We start from the raw sequence: 25,218 nt of genomic DNA on the forward strand, positions 1-25,218 counted from the left end.
CACAGGTGGTCCCACCGGGTAAGGAGCACGGGGCGGGACGAGGGCACAGGTGGTCCCACCGGGTAAGGACCACGACCCACGGCACAGGACGAGGGCACAGGTGGTCTCACCGGGTAAGGACCACGGGGCGGACGAGGGCACAGGTGGTCTCACCGGGTAAGGACCACGGGGCGGGACGAGGACACAGGTGGTCTCACCGGGTAAGGACCACAGGACAGAAGGAAGGCACAGACAGCCTTGTGGATAAGGATCAGTGTGGGGGCCCTGCTGTGTGGTGGGTTTCCCTACCCAGCCACATGCTGTCTTTTGGAAGGGCTGAGGAACCCATCCTCATGTCACACAGGGTGCACACACACTCATTTTCTGAGGACCATACAGGATCACTTGAGGACTGGGACAGGATCACCTGAGGACCCGGCAAGATCACCTGAGGACCCGACAGGATCACCTGAGGACTGGGACAGGATCACCTGAGGACCCGACAGGATCACCTGAGGACCTGACAGGATCACCTGAGGACTGGGACAGGATCACCTGAGGACCTGACAGGATCACCTGAGGACCGGACAGGATCACCTGAGGACCCCACAGGATCACCTGAGGACCATACAGGATCATCTGAGGACCTGACAGGATCATCTGAGGACCGTACAGGATCACCTGAGGACCTAACAGGATCACCTGAGGACCCGACAGGATCATCTGAGGACCCGACAGGATCATCTGAGGACCGGACAGGATCATCTGAGGACCGTACAGGATCACCTGTGGACCCGACAGGATCACCTGAGGACCCGGCAGGATCACCTGAGGACCCGACAGGATCACCTGAGGACCGTACAGGATCACCTGAGGACCCGACAGAATCACCTGAGGACCTGACAGGATCACCTGAGGACCTGACAGGATCATCTGAGGACCCGACAGGATCACCTGAGGACCTGACAGGATCACCTGAGGACCGGGACAGGATCACCTGAGGACCGGGACAGGATCACCTGAGGACCGTACAGGATCACCTGAGGACCCGGCAGGATCACCTGAGGACCCGACAGGATCACCTGAGGACTGGACAGGATCACCTGAGGACCCCACAGGATCACCTGAGGCCCTGAGGAGCTGAGTCAGGGTGCTATCCTGGGATCTTCCACTGTGAGGAAAATGGAGAGGCCCAGAACAGGCTTGCTCTGCAGAGCCCCGAGGAGGTTGTCAGAGCAGCATGCAATCTCAGGCCAGGCCCCATCACTGTCTCGGGACACACACATGTGCCCCCGTCTCTGCCGTCCTGAGCCAGCCCCGGCACAGTGAGGACGGGGTAACCCTGCCGCGGCATTCCAAGTGAGCCCCACCCCACTGACTCACCTTGGTCCCCAGCTCATTTCCCTCCGCGTAGATGGTGTAGGAGAGGCCCTCCTTCTGCGGGCTCTCTGAGACAATGCGTACCTCCACTCCTGGCAGTGGAGACCCCACGGAGCCTGAAGGAGAAGGAGAAAAGAGGCAGGGGCTGAATGGTTGTGAAAGAAAGAGCACGCCTGGGCTTTCATGTGTGTAAGTCTACATGTGTGCTCACGACACCCAGGAGTCAGGGGGACGTCAGCCAGAGGCTGATGGCATGGCGAGTCCCATTGGGTAGCATCACCCAGTGGTTCATGGAAGAGGCCCCTATGGCCACCTCTAGGTGAGATAACCCCAGCCCCTCGCAGGGTCCTTCAGTGCTGACGTGGTTCCTGTGCTCTAGGGGTCTGGGAGCTCCAGTTCCTTCAGTCTGCAGTCCCTGCCCGCTGTCAGTGTGTATGTGGCATGCATGTGTGTGCGAGCACATGTGCATGGATGTGTAGGTGCATGTATGTATGCATGTGTACGTAAAGCTGAAGAACCAACGTTGGAAAGGAATACATGAGCAGACAGAGTACAGAGGGGAAGTGCCATGCGAGGCAGGCAGGGGCCCTTTTGCCACAGGACACTGGAATAAGGTGGGGTGCAGTGCAAGAAGGCAACTGGCCAAACCCCACCTAATGACCCTCAGAGATGGTCAGCCAGCTTCCTGCAGTCCCCAGCAGACACAAGGAACTGCACAAGTGACACCAGCAGGCAGGACCAGCTCACAGCATCAGAGACCACTGCCAGCCTCAGACTCCTCTGCAGGATCACCTGCGCTCCTCAGATGAGCCCACTCGCGGTTCCTTGCTGTCTGAGCTCCGGCTCCGCTTCCTTGCCACCGGAGCTCAGGCTCTGATTCCTTGCCGTCTGAGCTCCAGTTCCGCTTCCTTGCCATCTGAGCTCCGGCTCCAGTTCCTTGCCATCTGAGCTTAGGTTCCAGTTCCTTGCTGCATAAGCTCCAGCTCCAGTTTCTTGCCATCTGAGCTCAGGCTCCAGTTCCTTGTGTGAGCTTGGACTCCGGTTCCTTGCCGTCTGAGCTTGAACTAGCCGCAGTGATACCTTGGGCTCTCAGCCTTCTCAGAAGCCAGTGGTGCCCACCTGGGAGTCACCAGGAGGTACGCTGAGCAGGCCTCAGTGCTGTCCTCAGGTGGAGAAGCCCAGTGCAGAGATCCGTCTGCCTATGGCACTGAGAGGCTCTGGATTCATCTGGAGTCTGTCCACACTCACAGTGACACTGGCTGCAGGAGGTGGGGCAGCACTGTCCTTCTCAGATAAAGGATTGTCCCCGGCCTGGGGAGCACACAGCCTCTGCGGGGGCCAGAGCGAGCGACACGGGGGGCAGGCCCCAGATCCCTGTCAAGACCGGGACCGGTTGCTGCAAGAGCCTCAGTGCCTGACCCCAGTCCCAATTAGTGTGTCATCAGGCCCAGTGAGAGCGAGGCCATAAATTATTCATCTTTCTTTGTAGCAACCAGGGGGAGAAGGGGAGCAGAGACCCTGACACAGGCAACACGCCCCCTACCCCCCTCACGCCTCTGTGGACTCTCAGCTGGGCTGACCTGGGCCCCCTGCCCCCCTCACGCCTCTGTGGACTCTCAGCTGGGCTGACCTGGGCCCCCTGCCCCCCTCACGCCTCTGTGGACTCTCAGCTGGGCTGACCTGGGCCCCCTGCCCCCCTCATGCCTCTGTGGACTCTCAGCTGGGCTGACCTGGGCCCCCTGCCCCCCTCATGCCTCTGTGGACTCTCGGCTGGGCTGACCTGGGCCCCCTGCCCCCCTCATGCCTCTGTGGACTCTCGGCTGAGCTGACCTCAGCCCCTCACACCTCTGTGGACTCTCGGCTGAGCTGACCTCAGCCCCTCACGCCTCTGTGGACTCTCGGCTGAGCTGACCTGGGCCCCCTCACGCCTCTGTGGGCTCTCGGCTGAGCTGATCATGGCCCCCTGCCCCCCTCACGCCTCTGTGGGCTCTTGGCTGAGCTGACCTCGGCCCCTCACGCCTCTGTGGGCTCTCGGCTGGGCTGACCTTGACCCCCTGCCCCCCTCACGCCTCTGTGGGCTCTCGGCTGAGCTGACCTGGGCCCCCTCACGCCTCTGCAGGTTCTCACTTGAGCTGACCTTGCCTTGTGTCTGACAGGTTCCAGATTTCAAATGAACCTTATGTAGGTCTGGCCCCACCCGTGGCTGAGACTGCGCAGGTAGAAGGCAGGGCCGGCAGGAGAGAACTCCAGCTGGAAGCAGTGGGGGCGGGGGAGGAGGGGCACAGGTGCTTCCCAGGCAGAGAGGACAAAGTCGGCACCCAAGTCCAGTTGCTGAAGCTGAAACAAACCACAGGACTGGAAGCTGGGGTGGCCCAGATCTGGGGCGGCAGGGCGTGGGAAGGGGCAGGGACGAGCCCTCTCTACCCGCTTCCCTCCAGGACATGGGCTTTCAGGAAGCATTTCCAAGGTTAGGGATGGGAGCTGCGCTGTGCTGGGCCTGGCCTCTGCCGGGACCTGCATGCCGGACGGCCACGGGTGTTTGGTTCTGTTCTAGAGACCAGTACCCATGTCTAAGAGGCTGTCGTGTGTTAACAACTCTGGACGCCCTTCCTCCGTGAGCAGTAGGCGAGGAAGGATGTGCAGACCCCTTTGTACAAGTAAGGATAAAAAGGAGTAACTTATCTAGTGGCTACTGGAGAAGTGAGACTCAGGCGCGAGGCCGCACACCACGTGAGTTGAGGTAGCGGACAGTGTCCAGGGCGCTGGAGGACCCTGCGGCGCCTGTCCCCTCTGTCTGGGGAGCAGAGCAATGTGGGGTCTCTGGTGCCAAACTGCCCAGTGTGCGCACGGCCGGGCGTGCGGAGGGACAGAGGCCTTCGGTCAGAGGAAGCCTGACACACAGCTCGTCACAGAACTTCCCCACGCCAGAGGGAAGCTGAATGTCCTTTGGCCAGAGGCCAGGCTGACAGCTGTGCGAAGCACACGGATGCCGCAGACGGCTGGAGCTGGAAGAGAGCGACGGTGCGGGGCGGGCCCGCGGCACTCCACGGGGCACGCAGCGGGCGGGTCGGTGTGATGCGCGGAGCACAGAAGCGCGGAAAGGACCACAGGTCTGCGGCTGCCGCCCGGGGTAGAGGAGGGATCGCCGCAGGGGGACCATCGCCAGGAGGCTGGGCGCCGCCGAAGGGCACCTGCCACTCACGGGAGGAGAGGGAAAGGCGGCCAGTCCTGAGGAGGAGGCCCTGGCTGGGTGGCCTGTCCCCAAGGGTAGCACACACTGCCCCTCTCCCAGCAAGTGTGGGTGACCAGGAGACCCCCTCCCCCGGAGCTCAGAGAAAGCAGGGCGGGAGGGCACATGGGCCGCAGGTACCTGGCAGGCGAGCCGCGGCCAGCGGGTTGGACAGGGCCATGCCGATCTCGGTCATGCCGTAGCGCTCCAGCAGCGTGTGGCCCGTGGCGCTCTTCCACCTCTCCAGCACGGGCACGGGCAGGGCAGCCGAGCCCGACACCATCAGCCTAGGGCACCAGCACAGGGCTCAGCTCTGGGGGGACCGCACGCGAGACGCGCGCCTCTCCCCGGGACACAGAGGACTGCAAAGCGCACAGTCCCACAGCGCTGCGTTTGGAATGTGTGATGAAAACGAGTCTGGGCTAAAACTTAAGTGTTTCTTGAGAACAATCTGTGGGATACGCTTTAGGGTGTGCAGCACTCTTCCAAAGGGATGAGAATTAAAGGCTACCTGCAGAGTTTTTGGTGGCACTCTGCTGTGACTCTGCCTATGACCGAAGTGACTGGTGGTGGCAGCTTAGCGGCCAGCAGAGGCCACACGCCCGAGGGCGAGGGCACGATGGCACGGGAGGGGGGCTGGCCATACCAAGCTCCCTGGGATGACAGCCCCTAGGCTGTGCTCTGCTGCTTCCTGGGCCCAGGAGCCCAGGCCCCAGGCACGCCTGCAGGGCTCAGGACGGGCAGGCGCCCAGGCCCCAGGCACGCCTGCAGGGCTCAGGACGGGCAGGCGCCCAGGCCCCAGGCAGGCTTGCAGGGCTCGGGACGGGCAGGCGCCCAGGCCCCAGGCAGGCCTGCAGGGCTCAGGACGGGCAGGCGCCCAGGCCCCAGGCAGGCCTGCAGGGCTCAGGACGGGCGCCCAGGCCCCAGGCAGGCCTGCAGGGCTCAGGACGGGCAGGCGCCCAGGCCCCAGGCAGGCCTGCAGGGCTCAGGACGGGTGCCCAGGCCCCAGGCAGGCCTGCAGGGCTCAGGACGGGCAGGCGCCCAGGCCCCAGGCAGGCCTGCAGGGCTCAGGACGGGCAGGCGCCCAGGCCCCAGGCAGGCCTGCAGGGCTCAGGACCGGTGCCCAGGCCCCAGGCAGGCCTGCAGGACTCAGGACGGGCGCCCAGGCCCCAGGCAGGCCTGCAGGGCTCAGGACGGGCAGGCGCCCAGGCCCCAGGCAGGCCTGCAGGGCTCAGGACGGGCGCCCAGGCCCCAGGCACGCCTGCAGGGCTCAGGACGGGCAGGCGCCCAGGCCCCAGGCAGGCCTGCAGGGCTCAGGACGGGCAGGCGCCCAGGCCCCAGGCACGCCTGCAGGGCTCAGGACGGGCAGGCGCCCAGGCCCCAGGCAGGCCTGCAGGGCTCAGGACGGGCAGGTGCCCAGGCCCCAGGCAGGCCTGCAGGGCTCAGGACGGGCACCCAGGCCCCAGGCAGGCCTGCAGGGCTCAGGACGGGCAGGCGCCCAGGCCCCAGGCAGGCCTGCAGGGCTCGGGACGGGTGCCCAGGCCCCAGGCAGGCCTGCAGGGCTCAGGACGGGCAGGCGCCCAGGCCCCAGGCAGGCCTGCAGGGCTCAGGACGGGCAGGCGCCCAGGCCCCAGGCAGGCCTGCAGGGCTCAGGACGGGTGCCCAGGCCCCAGGCAGGCCTGCAGGGCTCGGGACGGGTGCCCAGGCCCCAGGCAGGCCTGCAGGGCTCAGGACGGGCAGGCGCCCAGGCCCCAGGCAGGCCTGCAGGGCTCAGGACGGGTGCCCAGGCCCCACTTGGAATCTCCAACTCCAGCTGGCCGCACACACCCACCAGCCAGCCTGGGTCCAGTTCCTGTGCATGCCGTCACCCTCTTTTCTGGCAGCAGAGCAAAGACCTCCCCTCACACCTGCGGGGACAGGGGCATGCCCAGGGTGCAGATTCACTAAGCCAGGCAGTGTTAAACCTCTAGCTAGGAAGTCAGTTCTTTTCCTGGCAGTACTGGGGCCTGGACTTGGGGCCCCTTGCTTGCCAGGCAGGTGCTCCGTCACTTGGACATGCACCAGCCATTTTTGCTTTAGATTAGTTTTCAGGCAGGGCCTGGTGTTTTTGCCTCCTGGTGGCCTCGCAAGTGGCTGGGGTGACAGGCAAGCACCCTCTATGCCAGGCTTATTTCTGAGATGGACTTTCCAGCTGGCCTTGACCTGTGATTCTTCCCATCTCTGCATCCTGATTGGCTGGGATTATAGGTGTGAGCTGCCACGCCCAGCAGTGTCACATCTTAACATAAGGTTGAGAAGGAAACTGTGTCCACGGGTTCAACAGAGAACACAGAACGCGGTTCGTGCCACTGAAGGACACAAAGGACTCAGCTTCCCGTTGCGAGGGAAGCCACAGGGAGCCAGGCCAAGGCAGGGCGGAGGGAAGGCGGCAGCAGGAGGGCTCGGAGAGCCGAGACCGGGCAGAAACAGACCAGGTGGGAGGACCACTCTGCCATAGGCAGCGAGCGATGGGAGACGGAGGTGCAGAAGGCCCTGGGGAGCAGGAGAGGGAAGAGCCACAGAGGCATGCAGACACATCATTTCAGGGGAGGGGAAATGCGGCACTGACATGGCAGGATGACTTCTACCTGGCAATCACTAAGCCTCTCTAGACAGGAGAGTGAGCTTTTTTCCATTTACCTAATTCTTTCTTCACAAACTGCACGCACAAAGTCCTGGACGTGAGGCTGGGTGAAATGTCTGTCGTAGTACTCCATCAGTTTGCTGTATATCGTAGGCACTGCCATAAACATATTAATCCGTGGAGTCTCAGAACTTAAGAACTTCTCCCAGACCTAAAGAGAGAAAGAAGTACCCAGTAGAAACATCAGGAAACACACAGCTACATCCCACAAGCTTTCGAGTTCTAGGCGCGTCCCCTAGCAAGGCTGACGGGCCTTATCCACGGCTCCCAGCCCGAGCCACGTCCCCAGAGTCCACAGAGCACGGCCCGCGTGGGGATATTTGTGTCTGGCCTCGAGCAGGAAGAACAGTGAGGATCGGGGCCTGGGAGTTCCATGTCTGTGGCCTGAAGCGTGGTCAACTTTCTCGTTACTTCAGCAGGGGTGGCTTGCACCTTGGGAAGGAGGCAGAGGCCCCAGGCAGTCCCTAACCAGAAGCCAGCCCCACGGCTGGCACAGACAGAAGAGCAGTCTCTTGTTATCAAATAAGCTCGAAAGTCAACACAGACAGAGGTGTTGAGAACATTAAGACACCCGGGGCTGCCCTGAGTGCTGTTTACCACTAAGAACAACTTCTTAGGCAGCAAGACCGAAACGTCTCCCGAGTGGGCACCACAGCCCCCGAGCAGAGCAGACTGCGGGCACACCGGGCCTTCCCAGGGGGCCTGAAGTCACGTGGAGGGATCTCCTCTCAGACTGCCACAGCAGAGCTCAGAAAAATAACCTGATCCCAGGCCCTGGGTGCCAAACCCACAGACGACTCCGCTGTGCAGAGCGGGTGCTGCCACGCGCACGGCACGCAGGGCCGACCGCCGCTGCCCGCCTCGCTGCCTGCCGCGCCCAAGGAGGGTGCCCAGAGCTGCCCCAGGAGGGCAGAAGCACCACTGCCGGCTCTGTCGCCAGGGCTTTGGCTCCATGCCCAAGACCTCGCCACACCTCCAGACACTGAGGCTGAGAGCAGACTTCACAGAGGTAAGTTTCTTATAAAGATCAAAATATAAACTCAGGGATTCCGACAGCTACTGTCTTTTTTAGCCATGATATCATTACCAAGGTTTTCAATATCGAGTTTTTACTGGACAGTATTCCAAAGCTCTCGTATGTTAAGAACTATGAAGTTACAAGATCTCACCCACATCACAAGCTAAGGAGTTGGCCCCTAGGGTCACAGACCTTGGGCCAGAGATCCAGAGGGATGTCGCCCCAGGGAGAGACCCCAGCGCAGCGACACAGGAGAGATTCCACCCCAGAGACCCCAGCGGCCCCAGGGCTCAGCGGGAAGCAAGCAGAGCTGTGCCGTGGTCCTGGGGAGGAACGTGCAGGAATGCGTGGATCCGATGCCCACAGCTGCTCTGACAGCCGTCGGGACTGTCCGCCATGTGCCAGCAGCGGGTGGTCTGAGGGGAGCGCCCAGGCTGCAGATGAGGACCCAGGCCTGGGAAGCCCGGGGAAAGGAAGATGGGTCAGGAGAGGGAGCGCTCGGGGCAGGGTGGCCAAAGGCAAGGCCAGGAGTGGCAGAATGGACCCCACAGGACAGACAGCACCTCTGGCCAGAGCCAAAGGAGGAAGGCGAGACCCCAACTGGCCTCCGGCAGGAAGAGTATCACCCGGGCCAAGGCAACGGCTGCTGGCCCCACTGCTGTCAGGGAAACAAGACCCACGGGATCACATCCTAGCCCAAGGCCAGCGTCCGAGTTTGGACATGGCTCTTTTCCCCTCCAAAGCAGTAGCTCTGATCTGCTGCACTGCACAGGTGACAATCGCAGCTGGCTTGCTGAGTAGTGCATGGAAGGAGAGAACTCTGGAGAGACAAGAGCGCAGGAGCCTAGAGAAGCCCACCGCCGGGGCATCCACTGAAGATGACAGCCTGTGGGGCCCCTGGGCTCCTCCCTGGGCTCTGAGCAGCCCCAGTGGAGAAAGGGACACTGCAGGTGGAATTCAGTTGTGGTCTAGGGGGAGGAGACCATCCTGGATGATCCCCACCAGAGGAGGCAGAGGAATGGCTGTCTGCCATGAGATCCCAGCAGAGACCAGCAGGGATGGCAGGAGCAGCACAGGGCCTCCAGGAGCCAGGCGGGGCCAGCGGCCGACCCCTGGGCCACAGGGCCTCCAGGAGCCAGGCGGGGTCAGCGGCCGACCCCTGGGCCACAGGGCCTCCAGGAGCCAGGCGGGGCCAGCGGCCGACCCCTGGGCCACAGGGCCTCCAGGAGCCAGGCGGGGCCAGCGGCCGACCCCTGGGCCACAGGGCCTCCAGGAGCCAGGCGGGGTCAGCGGCCGACCCCTGGGCCACAGGGCCTCCAGGAGCCAGGCGGGGCCAGCGGCCGACCCCTGGGCCACAGGGCCTCCAGGAGCCAGGTGGCTCCATTTAACTCACTTCAGACCCTTGATCTCCAGAAAGCTGAGAAGAGCCCTGCGACGTTATATCCCCCACCTGCGGCCCTTTGTCACCGCGGTCCCCGGGACTCACACACCTGCAAAGCCAGCCCACGGCGGGTACTGAGACCCGATTCCCGACTGACCTGTTGGGCACTGAACTCGGGCAGCATCACGCAGGTGGCTCCCACCCAGAGTGGGCAGAGCAGCTTGTTGACCACACCGTGGACGTGGTGCAGGGGGAGGACATGGAGGATCACGTCATCTTTCGTCCAGGCCCAGGCGTGGACCAGCCCAGTCACCTGCAGGAGACACTGGTAAGAACAGGAGCCCAGTCCTACTAGGGACACACCCAGTGGACGTGGGGCTTCACAGGGAGGGAGAGGAAAGTCAACTCTCTTCCCTTCAGTGACTCCTGACAGAGATGAAGGCAAGATGGCTAAGGGTCACTGCTTACTCAGGGGATGGGGCCACGGCCAGTCAGCGGCTTTAGTGGCCCTCAAAGCAGCAGACCAGCGCCGCAGTGTTGTGACTGCGGCTCTACCACCTGCGGGTGGTTTCCAGCCCAGGCACACGTGTGCAGGACGTAGCAGAATTCCGGATTTAACTGGATCCGTCCAACTGCAGCGTCGGCACTAAGCTCTCTGTGATCCCTGCACGATCCCACCCATCCAGCGAGATGGGAACCAGAGTCAGGCTTCCAGTGGGTTCTCAGCTCACAGGGAGAAGCCGGGGGGCCCAGGCCCCTCGAGTGCCCGGCGTAGCCACGGCGAGGATGCTGTCCTGCACACGGCGGGACCACTCCGTCTCGTCATGGGAATGGAGAGGCCCAGAGGTGACCTCACGGGCGAAGGCGTCCACCCCTGGTGACCTCGCAGACGCACACGTCCATTCCCGGAGGCAGCTGCTTCTGAGGGGTGCCCGTTCACCCGGCAAAGCTCACTACTCACTCACTCGGCCACACTGTCGGCTCAGAATCCCTGTGCTTATTCCCTGCCTTCCTCTAGTGCTCTGAACTTCTGTTTTTATTTTATTTCTCCTACCGTATGAGAGACTTCTTTCACTGTAAATACCAACAAGTACTTCCTGCAAGTATTTATCAAAGACAGGCAAAGTGGTTGAAGAGTTTTGTCACAATGGCAATTAAGGTACAGAATACAAAATAGGACAAGACAGGGGTAGACATAAAGGAGGTCCCTGCTCCCAGGCTGCCCAGATAAGTCTCAGGTCCCAGTCACACATCCTGGCTCTAGCTGGGGGTCTCAGCCTGGGTCAAGCACCCAGCATGCCGTGGTCTCTTCTGTTCTCTCTGGGTCTGTGGTCCGTGCAGGTTACCTAGGAGGTGTTGGATAGCTCCACACCCGAGTGCATGGCTGTGCTGCCCTGGCCAGCGAGGCCAGTATCACACGTCCCCCTCACCCTCTGTCACGAGGAACTTCAGGAAGTTGGCAGGTGTGTGACAGTTATGAAGAGCCCTACAGAGGGATGAGCAACAAGCCTCCCCCGGAAAGTGCTTTGAGACGTGCTGGGGGCTGCCGTGACAGGCGCTGCGGTGGGAGGGAAGGGCACAGAAGGACAAGCTGGCCCCGGAAGGCCCCACACTCACCACAGCTGCAAGGTTGCGGTGGGTGCTCAGGACACCCTTGGGGCTCCCCGTGGTCCCACTGGTGTAGAAAATCACGGCTCCACGGTCTTGCCATACCCGGTCTGGCACCTGCGCCTCCGTGGTCCCTTCTGCGGCCTCGTGGTAGACGGCAGGAGTCAGAGGCAGGAGCGGGACCCCCAGCCTCCTGACCACTGGGCCTAGCAGCTCTGAGTACTCCTGGCCCGCCACGACGAGGCTGCTCCTTGAGTCCCGGATGAAGTACTCCAGCTGGGCCGCAGGGTGCTTCCGGTAGAGAGGGACAGCAATGCCACCGCTCATCCATGACGCCCACTGGGCAATGACGTAAGAGGCATCGTTGGAGCACAGGAAGGAGACTCTCTCCTCCCGGAGGTCGCCATCCACACAGCCCCGGAGTTTGCAGATCTCCTGGGACAGGCGAAGGCTGCGGGTATACAGGTCCCTGTAGGTGTGGCAGCCATGTTGGTCAACCAGGGCGATTCTGTCCCCAAACGCCAGGGCTCGTGCAAACACTGGGGCAGCCCCCTCCGGGCGGGCAGCGGGGGCTGTGTGTAGGAGGCCACATCCTCTGTGTCTCCAAGGGGCCTGTCGGCAGGAGGCCAGACACCAGACCAGGTGCCGGAAGGGCAGTGTCACACCAGGTCGCATCACAGTAACCAGCGCAGGCTGCCCTGGTGTTGCTGGGCCCCACTGCAGAGGGGAGGACACAGCGTTAGTGCCACTAGCCACCTCAGCCTCACCTATAGCAAGACCTGACACCCACCGCCCAGCCCAGCCCGGCCTGGCCCGGCCCACAGCAAGACCTAACACCACCACCCAGCCCAGCCCAGCCCAGCCCAGAGTAAGACCTAACACCCACCACCCTCATGGCCCGGCCCACAGCAAGACCTAACACCCACCACCCTCACGGCCCGGCCCACAGCAAGACCTAACACCACCACCCAGCCCAGCCCAGCCCACAGCAAGACCTAACACCCACCACCCCCATGGCCCGGCCCACAGCAAGACCTACCACCACCACACCCACCACCCAGCAAGATTCAACATCCACCGCCAAAGAAGTCCTAGAGAAACTCCCTCTACTATGAGAAGCTAATGACTCCAGCACGCAACATCTTTAGACTTCAAGTATCCAGCTTGCTTGCTTCCTTCCTTCCTTTTGTACCTCTCCTGTGGCTTGAACTCAGGGCATGGGCACTGTGCCTCAGCATTTTTTTCTCTCTCTCAAAGCTAGCACTTTACTACTTGAACCACAGCTCTACTTCTGGTCTTCTGGTAGTTAATTGGAGATAAGAGTCTCATGGACTTTCCTGCCCCAGCTGGCTGTGAACTGTGATCTTCAGATCTTAGCCTCCAGAGTATTTTACTTAATCTTGTTGGCTTAAAGATTTTTTTAAAAAAGAAATCACAATATTCTAAAACAATGAAATAATTTAGGTAAAACCAGAGAAGCAATACTCAATACACTTAAGGTAAATCTAGATGAGACTGCAAGACTTGCCACCGAGCTGGTGTGACAGTGACTCCTCTCCACACGTGCCACTGACTTGGTGTGACAGTGACTCTCCACGCACGTGCCACTGACCTGGTGTGAGTGATTCTCCACACATGTGCCAAGCAAGCATAGGAGGGGCACCTCTTGGCACAGTGCTTGCCAGAGCTTGCCAATAAGATAAGGATGATACTTGCATTCAAATGGATGCAGGTTTCTAACTGAATGACACGGGGCTTCGATACTATGCCACACGTGACCCACTCACCACCAGACCCTGGATGTCAGTGGCCCCAGAACTTAGGATCTGTGGTCTGGATAAGGGGTCCCATTAGTGGGCAGTGGAGGGGACTGGATCCCACACAATGCTGTGCGGGTTCACTAAGAAACGTGGGCCGGACTGCAGGTGGGGGTGCACGCCTGGAACCTCAGCGGTCAGGAGGCCGAGGCAGGGCTATCTCCAGCTCGGGCCCGAGCGGGCCGCGGGATGAGGCCTGCCCTCAGCCGGCCCGGCAGCCGAAGCCTGGGCTGTCAGCGCGCGCCCGGGCACACGGTTGCGTCTGCTGCGATGGCGCTCAGGCGCGGGGCGCGGCGCCCCGTGCGGGCTCCCTCCGGCCCCCCCGCCGGCCGGCCCCGACCCTGCCGCCCGCCCCGCCCCCGCGGCTGCGCGGCGCGCGGCGCCTCCCGGGCCGGGCCGGGCCGCGCGGGCTCACCTCGGGCCTCCGGGTCAGACTGGGGCCACGGGGGCCAGGCGCGCGGCCGGGGTCGGGCAGTGTGGGCGGGCGGGACCGGAACTGGGTCCGCCGCCGATAGCGTCCCCCCGGCGTGAGGCGTCCTTCCCCCAGATGCGTCTCCCGCGCAGCGCGACTCTGGCCGCAGGTTCCGGGCGCGAACGTTCCGGCCGGCCCCCACCTGCCGCTCTCGAGGCCTGGCGGCCGCCACCAGGCCCGGCCGGCCTCGCTGTCCACCACAGCGGGGGCTGTAGGCTCGCTTAGGATTCCTGCTATCCCATGCCGGCTTGAAATCGGTGTTCATTTTAATAGCCACCGAGGCCACTGGCAACTGGAATGAACCGCGCAGCTTCTCGAAATCAAGGTAACTGGGTAGTGGCGGTGGTCAGCCCACAGTCCCTCCTCCACAGGATCTGAGGCGGGGTTCCTGGGCCCCACACCCCGAATCTTCCTCTTAACCTCCCCGGGTGATTGCATACAGACCCAAACGGAGGGTCTCTAGGGTATGGTCTTAGAGTAGATTGTTGGGGGGCTTGCCTTCCTGTACAATAAAAGAACCCATTGAAAGCCAGACACAAAATTCCATCCAGTTGGCAAAAATGTGTGATTTTTTTCTCTAAAATAAGACTTAAAAAAATACAAAAATGTGTGTTGGCGTGCCTCGGAACTGCGCACGTCCATTCTGGAATAAGCACGCGTTGTTCCTGCCCTCGTCGCCTGGCAGGGAGGAGCAGCAGCTGCAGGTCGGGAAGACATCCCGGGAACCTACGGGTGGTAATCCTGGGAGAAATAGCTCAGTCTTCAGGAAGTTTGTCACACCCAGCACAGGCCCAGTCCTAAACTTCTGGGGCCCAGGTTGCCACTTGATCAGTTCCACCCAGAAAAGACTAGAGTCCAAGCAAATGGCCGCCAGCCAAGCAGACAGTCAGAAGGACCTCAAGCTAGCACCGACTGCTTTGAGCACTTGAGAACGCTATTTGACAGCTGCAGCTGCTTGCGGTCAACGCAGAGGTCCTGCAGGCGCTGGCACCGCCCTACTGTTTCAGACCGTTTGTGTGGGATTTTCTGCCATCAGCCTTGCTAAACTCTACTGTCATAGATGACCCTACTGCCATTTCTACCCAGGCCAGCGAAGGAGCACTTTCCCCCATGTCCCAACAGAAGGCCTGGGACTGTGTAAATGCAGCCCTGCGTTTGCGTGAAGGACTGAAGAGACTGGTGCGGGCACCTGGCCGCACCCCCTTCTTGCTGTAAAAGCTGGTTGTTTGGTTCATCTGTGAGTTAGCCAGGGAGACTTCCTCCTCTGTTGCCCCCGGTACGTTAGGCTCAATACAAGCTCTCCTCGAGTAGTCTTTTCTTAACTACTTTTGATCTTTACATTAGGAGTGCAGACAAGGCTGTTGACAGAGGAGAGGGGAAAAAAGATGGTGGAGTGACATCAGGAAAACAGCAGTGTTGAAGGTGGTGGCGGCTGCTGCCCTGGCAGTGTCGGTGGTGAAGATGGTGACAGTGGTAGAACCACCAGCAACAGCTCAGAGTTCCAGACAACAGGCAGGGCAGAGATGATGGACAGGTGAGATGGTGATGACTCAAGTAGAGAGGAAGTGGGAAGAGGCAAAAGGCCGAGGCTGAAGGAAAACCAAAGTGTAAGAAGCTACCGAAGGGAAGCTGTGGGTCCTGGTGACTGAGAGTCCAGGGGGTTCAGACACCCTCGTCCTGAGAGCTGTGAACACTTCCCACTGTAGGACTGAGGGTCCCAACATGGGAGCTTGTGCCAGAGCTGCGACACTAGAAGGTACAGCTTTCTGCTTCTTGTTGCTAGTTTCTATCGTCACTGCTTCTGGAAGCTACGGATCCTAAAAACCGCCAAGGCCCTTGGCCACGGGTGGCTTAAGTCGAGATCAGTCAGCTTCCAGCCTAAGTGTCAGTAGCCATAAATCTACCGTTGAAAGCCTGGAGTAATTGGACCCTAGCTGCCAGACCTTGAGGCTGTCAGGCCTCGGAGTCGCCAGTCCAACGTCTAAGCCCTGGGGACCCAAGTGCTGGGCTCTGCCAGTGCTGGAAGGGCTGCTGCTTCCCACCAAGAATTCTTACCCAAAAGGTTCCCGGCTACCCGTAGCCGGTGCAGGTCAGCTCCGCTGAGCTGGGTCTTGGGGTGACAAGAGCCTGCACATTTGGATAAAATATGAAGAATGGTGGCACTAGTGGTGGTCTAGGCCAATCACCTGCAGGGAATCCCAGCACGGGTCCCTTGTGTGCCTGTCTTCCAGGTGTCCAGTCCTGAGCCTGAGCAGCCAGGAATGAGCAGATCATTGAGAATGACCCCTAACATGGGAGATGCCCAATGAAAAAGTCAGTGGAAACAACCTATGCGAGCAGGAACAGCTGAGTGACAAAAACTCACAAAACTCCTGAAGCCAAGGTTCTGCTGCCCCCACAAGCCACGAGTAGATGCTGACTTTGTTCATTTGTTGGTTGTTTGTGAACCTAAGGGGATCTCAGGGATTGAAATCATGGTGACCAAGTGCAATCCTCAGTAGGAGGGCTAGAAACCTTCCAGAACAGAACAAAAAGACAGATGGAATCTAGAAGTAGAAACAAGAAAGCTAGGAGGCCTGTGGGAAGGTTCAGCAGGCAGAATACCAGTTTCAGGAAGGGAAAGCAGAGAAGACAGAACAGAGAAAGTCCTCAGAATTTAAGACAATCAGCAGAGTCAAAGGCACAGAGCACTTGACAGTAAGCAGCCTGACCTGCACCAGCGTAGATATCTGGGACATGATGACATGTACACACACACACACACACACACACACACACACACACACACACACCCCTGCCAGAGCATCCTGCCACAGGGCTCCTGCCCCACTCCATCTGATGCTTCACACCTCCCGTTTAATGAGCCCACGCTGCTGGGGGCCTTGGGGTCTCACCTCCCCCCGCCCCCGATTGGAGTGCTGCATGGCTCTGCTGGCAGCAGCTTGCTCATGAAGGGAACTTGTGCAAGCTGTGAACACATTACACACGTTTCTCTGCCGCACGCTCTGGAGTGGCTGCTGTGTTGGGAAGGGAAGCCCCGGCCGGGCCCAGCCTCAGGGGTGTCGCAGACAGCTTGCTCTCTGAGGTGACTCGGTCAGCTTGGCTGAGATTCCAGTCACGCTTGCGAGCTCCCCGCCCCCCGCCCCCCGCTCTCGGCCCCGGGGGTAGAGTGGGGAGGCTAGCCCCCAGACTTCCTGCCTCCCGTGGTCCCTGTCATCCTGTGGGGAGTCGGCTGGCAGGAGGACAGACGCTCAGGCGGCCTCACGGAGGGTCTGAGTGACAGGGAAGTGAGGCCTCCTGCTCACAGCTGCCAGAGGAGAGGAGAGGAGAGCCTCCCCTAGCCCTGCTCCCGCCCTGCCTCTCCCTTTGCCGTCTGAGGCCGGGGCAAGGGAATGGGAACCTGAGAACTCTGCAGAGACCCGCCGAGGTCCTGCCCTAGGCTTTCCGGTCCCCTGGACCCCAGCCTTGGGTGAAGCCCCAGGGGCTCACTCCTTGGAGCTCTGCATCAAAGCCTTGCGGGGGTGAAACGGCCCGGCCACGTGGGTGCCAACCATGTGGGTCTCGGCAGCTGGTGCCAGCTCGTGCTCTCACGCAGGGCACAGTGGCACAGCTGCCAGCCCTCGGTGAGGCAGCTGCCAGAGGTGGCCCTGCCCTCCTCGCCTTCCTGCTCCTCCCCCTCCCCGTCTCCCCTCCCCTCTCTCGTGACAGTTGAGATGAAGCCTATGTCACTACGCCCGCTGAGGTCCCCGTGCCAAACGCCGTCACTGCCCTGGCTACCTGTGTCTGGGCATGCGTCTCTTGGAGCCTGGAGAGGTGGTTTGTTTCCAGATCTTCAATCTGCTCCCTGCCTGTCCTTCTGCCCCCTCTCCGTCCTCTGCCTCCTCCAGCAGCGCCAACACCACACCTTTTGTCCCCAAAGGTGTTGAGCCATGTTAGGGCAGACGCGATGCTGCGTGAAGGCCATGGCTGACGGTCCCTTTGCTGCCGGGTCCCCAGGGTCTCGGGCCTCAGTGTCGTCCCTCAGAGGACAAGCCACAGCGCCAGCGCCAAAATGAAAACAAAGCTGGGCGCTGGTGGCTCTTGCTGGCACTCCTAGTTACTTAAGAGGCTACGAAAACCAGCCCAGGCAGGAAGTGAACCACTAGAAAACTGCACACGGAGCTGTGGCTCAAGTGGTAGAGTGCTAGCCTTGCTCTCAGCACGCAAGCCCAGGGTGAGGCTGTGGTCTGGGGCCCCCTCCGACCCTGAGCCTGGGACCCCACACTCATCGGGGCTGGGGGTTACTTCTGTGTGAACCCTGCCCTGGGGGAATGTTTCTCCCTGGGTTCACGGGGCTCAGCCCATGAGGTTGGGTCAGCCGACGGCATCCCTGAAATCCTGGTGCTGGTCATGCCATCCCCCCGTCTCAGAAAAACCTGGTCGCCCACCCCCATTGGAGTATCGGCCCAGAGGGACCCAAGACCTCTCACCAGCCACACCCAGCAGAAACTGGTGATTTCACTTCCCAGCTGCTTGGGCAGGATGGCGGCCGTCCCTTTGTGTGGAACGTTCCGACTCCCACACAGTGCATGCTTCCGCTCTGGGGCGCCTGGGCCCCTCGGAGCCCCCCAGCTTCAGGGGCTGGCTGGGAACTGCGCCTCTGCATTCCTGGGGCCACATCCCAGGTCCCCCAGGTCTCGCTCTGGCGTGGAGGATGAGCCGCAGAGCTCTCAGGACCCTTGGCCAGGGCTGGGGCCAGGGGTCTCCTTGCCAAGTCTGACTCCGTGACACCCCTGGCACTGTAATGTTCACGGTGGAGGGGTGGACGGCACGTCCCCACCCTCCAGGACCGGCAGGGCCCGGCTGAGGCGGGGCCTCCTGTGGGCTGTGCCCTGGCCATGCGCAGGCCCTGTGTCTTCCTAGAGTGTGGGTCAGGGAACCTCTTCCACAGCTGGGCCAGATCCCAGGCAGGGCAAGCAGGCCTCGTGGGCGACTGGCCTGGGAGAGGGCGTGGAGGAGGGGCCAGGCATGGGAGCTTCGTCTGCCTGGAGGCCAAGGCAAGCAGAAACCAGAACAGGTAGAAAGCATGTTCTCCCTGAACCACCACGTGCCCCGGCCAAGGGAGCGTGTGCCTGGGGAAAGGAGGGAGGGAGCGCGCCTGGCTGGGAGGGGACAGGAGGCTGAGGTCAGAGGGGAGCGCGGGAGCCCTGGCCGCAGGCCTGGGCCTGAGCGCTCCGTGCTCCCTGACCGGGCCAGCACTGCTCCTGGTGGCTGAGAGCACGGATGCCAGCCCTGTAGAGGCAGAGGAGCCGGGAGACTATAGGGCTTGGTCCCACGATGGAGTGGGAGGGTAGCCAGGGCTCCCTGGCTTAGCACCACAGCGAGAACCAGGGCTTGGCCCAGCTGAGGCCCAGAGAAGGCCTCTACCCTCCCCTCCTGACCTCCGCTCTTCCCGGACCTCCCATCAGGTCAATGAGCCCTTGGGCAGAGTCGGGGCTTCCTGCAGGAGGCCCCTGGGGTGACAGAGGCCCTGCTGTCCTGCGGTCTGGGGTGGGTGGGAGGGTGGGTGGGGAAGGTCAGAAACTCCGGTCCCCTGGGGTGCCTAGCAGGGGGGCTGGGAAACTCCCGGGGCCGGTCTGCTCCCAGCCCAGCCTCCCTTCCTCTTTGCTCCGGCCTGGCTGGACCACACCTGCAGCTGTGTCCTGTGGCCTGCACTACTGTCTTCTTGATGGAGTCTCTTCCAGGGACTCCATGGTGGTTCCAGGCCCTGCCCAGGAGGAGCGACAGGGACGGGGCGCACCCCCTCCCCGGGCCTCTGGTATGTCATCTAGTCTGTGTCTCCAGTCTGCAATGGGTTGGGGAGTGAGCTGGCAAGTAGGACTTGATACTTCCTACCACCTGTGCAGGGGTGGGGCCCAGAGCAGATAGCAGGGCAGTATCGACTAGCGGCCGTGCCATGGTCCTGGGCGGGGGCGGGGGGGGGGGGAGAGGACGATGAGGGAACAGTCTCAGCTCTGCCTCAGGCTGAACAGTGGCCGGGGACTTCAAGACTGAACATCTGTGTCACATAGAATTTACACTCTAAGATTATACACAGGCACATGCACACACGCGTGCACACACACGTAACGCACACACACACTCCCATGAGAAGCTGCGTAAACCTCCAAGGTTTGCCAAGCCAAGTGGTGGGGGGGGCGGCCTCTAACTTTGCATGTGTGTTGGGGTATAACCTTGGGGGAGGCAAGGGGGGGCAGGGTGGGGGGGGGGGACCGAGTGTGGGTGTGGTGGGGGCGAGCGAGTGGGCGCTGCTGGCGTCGGCACAGGGAGGGAAGACGCACTCTGTGGTCCCTCCGGGTCCCTGAGCGGCCCCGTTGGTGGCCGCAGGCCCGGGGCTCTGTGGCCTGCGGCCCTGCCTGCTCCTGGCCTAACCTCACCTTGACTCTGCTCTGCACCCACTTGTGCACAGGAGAGTCACCCTGGTGACCTTTACGTCACATATGTTTCACCGTACTAACAACAACAACGACAGAAAAGGAGTGGTTGCAGAGGGTGCCTGGAGAGCTCTGCCCGGCGGGCCCCGAGACCCGTGTGCTGCTCCCGGCGCCCTCCCCCCTCCCCGCACCGGCGTCTGTCCCTAGGACGTCGGCCCCAGCTCCAGGCTCCGGATCCTCAGGAAGGGAGAGGGGGCAGGTGACCACCGGGCCTGTCCCCGTCATCGGAACCACCTTGTCCCTGGGGCCCACGGAGCCCACTCCCGTTCTGGTAGGAAGGCTCTACAGGGTGAACAAAACTGGACTTCTACCCAGGAAGGAGAAGACAAAAGCACGCTGGGTGGGCGGCTGGCAGCGGCCCCGGTGCCGCCCTGGGGGTGACGAGCTTGGTCTTCTCCTGCGTGGACCCCGTGACCTCCTTGGCCTCCCTGGACTTAGGTCAGACCCTGGAGTGGCGCCAAGGCTGCCTCTGACCCGCGTCCTGCAGCCCCAGCCCGGCCGCAGGGTGGGCAGGCCACGCTGGCCCCTGGCCACCCCATCCCCGTGTGCTCGGCACAGAACCGTCCTCCAAGCGCAGGGGTGGGGAGGTAAACGGCTGGACCGGAGCCAGGGCGGCCGGGGGTGGCCAGGGCGGCCCGGGCTAGAGCATGCTCAAAGGGATCAGGCCAGGGAAAAGGTATGCCCAATCAGGAGGCTCCAAAATGTGACACGAATTGGAGTTTCCTTCCCCCCCCCTTCCTGGTGGCTTACGTAGAGGGAGCGCGGTGGGCACAGGAAGGGACCGAGCGCGGCGGAGCTTCCCGCCTGGCACAGCCCCGGCTCTGCCCCACCCGCGCGGCGCTTTCTTGGCTGGGTCTGTTCTCGACAGAAGGGGAGAGTGTTGCGGGGTGGGGGGGCTCAGCGTGTACATGTGGGAGGGTAAGTGTGTGCGTTTAAAATACAGAAAAAAGAAGCTGGCTATCCTCAGCCGCAGGGGCGGGTGCCGTCCGTGCCAAGCCTCCTCTGCGCGGGCACCGCGGGGACTCTGGAGGCACCGGGAGGCGGCAGAGGTGAGGACCGGCGTGGGGGAAGATGGACGCTTGCCACCAGTACGTGCCAGCGGCTGCGTGGGGCCAAAACTCACAAGCAAAACCCGCAGAAGATCGCCGGCAGTCCGTGTCGGGAGGCGGCAGCCGGTGGGCGGCGCTGCCCGGGGACCGGCTCGGAGCGGGAGGACGGAGGAGCGCGGGCACCGCGCAGGTAACGCGGGGCGCGTGGCGCGCCGGGGGGGGGGGGGCCGGGGCTGCGGCACAGCCGCTGTGGAGGGGCCGTGTCTGGAGGTGTCCGGGCTCCCTCACGGCCAGCCCATTTCTGTGGACAGGGGGATCTCCAGGCTGCTGGCTGGCTCTGGAGCCAGGATGCCCGCTGGCCCCGGGCAGCAGGGGCAGGAGGGCTGGGTGAGGGGCAACCCGGGATCGGTAGGGACCGGAGCTGTGCCCGGGCGGGGCTCCAGGCGGCATCGCCTCTTCCGCACGCCCTGCTGTCTCCCAGGGACAAGGCTTCCTGCTTGGTTTGTTTTTCAAGGTCCCCGAGGATGAGTTCTGCATGCTCTTGCGGGCTGGGTGGGGGATGGACTGGGGTTGCACCCAGAGGCCCCTGGAGCTTCCAAAGCAGCCTCGCCCCCCCCCCCCCCCGCCCGCCGTCTTCCCAGAGCCCCAGCCTTGCCCAGCCTGGCTTGGCACCTTCGCAAGTGTGTGCAGATTGATGGGACTGGAGCCAAATGTGCCGTCACAGGCAGCGCCGGTGCCGGTGCCAAGGAGCCAGCTGCTGAGGGCCCCAGCAGGCTGGGCTTGAAGGGGAGGAGCGGTGGCTGGGGCTTTCCCAGGGGCTCCCAGGATGAGGCCCTGTCCACTCCCCCAGGGCCACTGGGGGGCAGAGCATGAGACCGGGGGACAGACACCTTCCACAGGTCGAGGCGTGCTGGCCCCAAGGGAGCTGCTGTGGAGCAGCAGCGTGGTGGGTGTCGCCCATGGGCCTAGCTGCCCCTTGCTGGGTGGGAGCTGTGGTTAGTGTGCCAGGCCAGCGAGCCCCCCCCTTTTCCTTCCTCTTCCACCCTTGTCAGCCAGCCAGGCTGGCCCAGGCGTGGGGACGGGCCCGGGGCTGAGTGGCAGCGGGGGGACCCCTGGGCTGTGCTGGGTGTGGGCTGTGTCCCCGGAGAAGGCTCTGGCAGCCAGGCTAGTCACAGAAAGAGGGGGTCATTCCAGAGAGGGGCTGGGCACCCAGGCAGATTGGGGGGGTGCCCCCTGTGCGGAGTCCAGGCTGGGCTTTAGGATCATGGGGATGGAACCTCGAGGGCAGGGCCTCCCCAGGAGAAGCACAGAGGGTCTTGGGATCGAGGTCAGTGGGGCTGGAGGAGGTACAGACCAGGGGTCTGGAGTCAGGCAAGTCAAGGGGCAGAAGAGCCTCCGAGGCCTAGTAGTGGGCCAGATGGAGGTCCCCTTGGGCCTCCGGAAGGATGTCCAGGGATGAGCCTCCCCCAGCCGTCCAGGTCACCATCTGGAACCTGTGTAGACTGTCTCGTCAGGCAGGCTCTCATCTCCTTCCATGCTGGCTTTAGTCCCCCGTATCGGACTAGCGCCTCAAGGCAGGCAGCTTCCCCATCAAAACCCCTGGGAGGTCCTGAGCCCGGGGGTTCTGGACAGGAAGCACCTGTGCCTTAGGAGACCCGGGGTGGGGGGCCATGCCCGAGGCCACGGCCCCCGGAGGGTGCCGGCCGAGGGACTTCTCCCTGATAGAAACGGTCGTCTGAGGGTGTCCAGCCTTCCCTGCCCCAAGGCCCGGGACCCGGCAGCATCCCCAGATCCTTCTCCAGGACCGGTGCTGGCAGGAAGCCGACCAGGTCTGAGCTCCGTTTTTGTGGATGGTAGCCAGGGTGGGCATGTGGCCTCGCAGGCTCCCAGGACCAGGTGGATCGTATGTGGAACCGCCCCATGGTGGCACTCCTGACCACCCTTGGGCTAGTCTGGCTTCTCCCTCCACTCATCTCACCAAGGTGCCCTGGTCCAGTGTCCTCCCAGCGGGGATCGTGTTGGCCCGGTCAAGGGGCCCTGGTCTGGGCGCCCAGAGCTACAGGTGACTCTGATCACCGTGACCTGGCCCCACTGTCTCGCCCCCACAGCCGTGGGTGGGCAAAGCCCCCTGCCCTCTTGCCTCCCCACCCAGCTACTGCCCTGGCCAGCCTAGGCGAAGCATCCTGCCTGCCACCTCCGCCCTTTGGGGAACTGGCTGGCCACAGTCCCTCCAGGGGCAGATAGCTCAGGAACTGCTCCCCACGCCCCCCTGCCCCAGGCTGCATGGCCTGCAGGGGACCTGAACCGCTGAAGAACGGGCCGCCCTAAGGCGGGAGGGATTGAGCGCCGCCCTTGTGCTTCCCTCTGCCCAGTTCTCAGAGCGCCCCAGGAGGGGGACGGCAGGGAGGCTGGCATCCCCCCTGCCCTCCCCTCCCTCTCCGCTCCCCCATTTCACAGAGCCTGCTTCCCGGGCTGGCTGCCGCTCCCCGGAGACTCTGCCAGATGCTCCCGTGCCCCACGCTGCTCCCTGATGAAATATTCATGAGCCATTCTGCCTCTCCACTTGAAAACCGTCTGCAGCGTCCACAGCACGAAGAGCCCAGGTGCTGGCCACAAAGCCGGGGAGCGGGCAGGTGCCCACCATGCACTCCCCAGTTCCCGACCACGCCGGTCCTGAGTGGACAGTGTCCTCCCACACTCCAGTCCCGAGTGGACAGTGTCCTCCCACACTCCAGTCCTGAGTGGACAGTGTCCTCCATGCTCCCCCGGCTCCTGACTACACCAGTCCTGAGTGGACAGTGTCCTCCATGCTCCCTTGGCTCTAGGCGATGCCAGTCCCGAGTGGACAGTGTCCTCCATGCTCCCCCGGCTCTAGGCCACGCCAGTCTGAGTGGACAGTGTCCTCCATGCTCCCCCGGCTCTAGGCCACGCCAGTCTGAGTGGACAGTGTCCTCCATGCTCCCCCAGCTCCTGACTATGCCAGTACTGAGTGGACAGTGTCCTCCCACAGTCCAGTCCTGAGTGGACAGTGTCCTCCATGGTCCCCCGACTCCTGACTACGCCAGTCCCGAGTGGACAGTGTCCTCCATGCTCCTCGGCTCTAGGCGACGCCAGTCCCGAGTGGACAGTGTCCTCCATGCTCCCCCGGCTCTAGGCCACGCCAGTCCTGAGTGTACAGTGTCCTCCATGCTCCCCCGGCTCTAGGCCACGCCAGTCCTGAGTGGACAGTGTCCTCCATGGTCCCCCGGCTCTAGGCCACCCCGGCGAGCTGAGTCAGCCCTGGGGTTCTCCATTCTACACTGAGCACATGGAGTCGGGGAGGCCAACTCCTCCACCCCAAGGCCAGCACAGCCTGACCCTCCCAGGTCCTTCTTGTTGAAGGCTGAGTTCCTCAGCCTGGAGGGGATGCCCGGCCCTGCCTTTGGAAGTCACCCTGGCCACCCTGGCCCTGTGTCGCCCTCGGAGAACCCCAGCCACTGTCTGCAGCTGGAGGAGCCCCAGCTCTGGTGGCCTCAGGCTTCCTTACCAGGTCCGGGGACACTGAAGGCAGGCAGTGACTAGCCACACATCCCTGAAGGCTGTGCCCACCCACCTTCCCAGCGCGCAAACAGCTGGCACGGGCTGGCGAGTGGAAGAGGCCATGGGCAGACCTACGTACTGAGGTTGTAGCCTGTGGTCAGCCGGCTCTGCAGCTTGCTGGCTGACCCTCATTCTGGGCCTGTGTCTCCTCACCCACCTGAGGACTCCAGCCACACTGTGTGGACGGCACTTGCCTTGATCCCTGGTCAAAACTCACGAGCAGGAAGACAACTTGTCTAGACGCCAGAGATCTAGGCAGACTCCTGTGCTACCTCTGCCCCGAGACCACGCTGGCGGAGGACCAGGAGGTCCGTGCAGCTGCTGAAGCTTCTAGTGCAGGTGCTGCTGGGAGAGTGGCCTGCACCAATGGCAGCAAAGAGGATGCAGAGCCCTGAGCACCCAGGCCTGGCCTGATGGCTCTTCCCTGAAGAACGCAGACCACGCCTGGCTAGCCGGCCTGCCCCCACGGACAGGCTCTGCCCAGTCTTTCTCGGGACATAGATCCCGCTGGACTGTCTTCCCTCCAGAAGTGCTGGGGCTGCCTGGCCCT

The 25,218-nt window shown here is 62.5% G+C and overlaps 1 protein-coding gene across 2 annotated transcripts in view; it reads right to left on the reverse strand.

Moving 5' to 3' along the window:
- Window positions 1–13,588, reverse strand: part of LOC125358080 (malonate--CoA ligase ACSF3, mitochondrial-like) — a 30,891-nt gene extending 17,303 nt beyond the window's left edge. For both annotated transcript variants that reach the window (XM_048354940.1, XM_048354939.1), the window contains exons 1-6: window positions 13,511–13,588; window positions 11,288–11,995; window positions 9,828–9,983; window positions 7,268–7,422; window positions 4,730–4,875; window positions 1,363–1,475 (exon numbers count right to left, since the gene is read on the reverse strand). In XM_048354940.1, the coding sequence (XP_048210897.1) occupies window positions 1,363–1,475; window positions 4,730–4,875; window positions 7,268–7,422; window positions 9,828–9,983; window positions 11,288–11,953 (1,236 nt within the window). In that variant the 5' untranslated portion in view covers window positions 11,954–11,995; window positions 13,511–13,588. The remainder of the gene's footprint in view (window positions 1–1,362; window positions 1,476–4,729; window positions 4,876–7,267; window positions 7,423–9,827; window positions 9,984–11,287; window positions 11,996–13,510) is intronic.
- Between the last annotated feature and the right edge of the window lie 11,630 nt (window positions 13,589–25,218).

The sequence above is a fragment of the Perognathus longimembris genome, chromosome 10, assembly GCF_023159225.1.
Source record: "Perognathus longimembris pacificus isolate PPM17 chromosome 10, ASM2315922v1, whole genome shotgun sequence".
Lineage (NCBI taxonomy): Eukaryota > Metazoa > Chordata > Mammalia > Rodentia > Heteromyidae > Perognathus > Perognathus longimembris.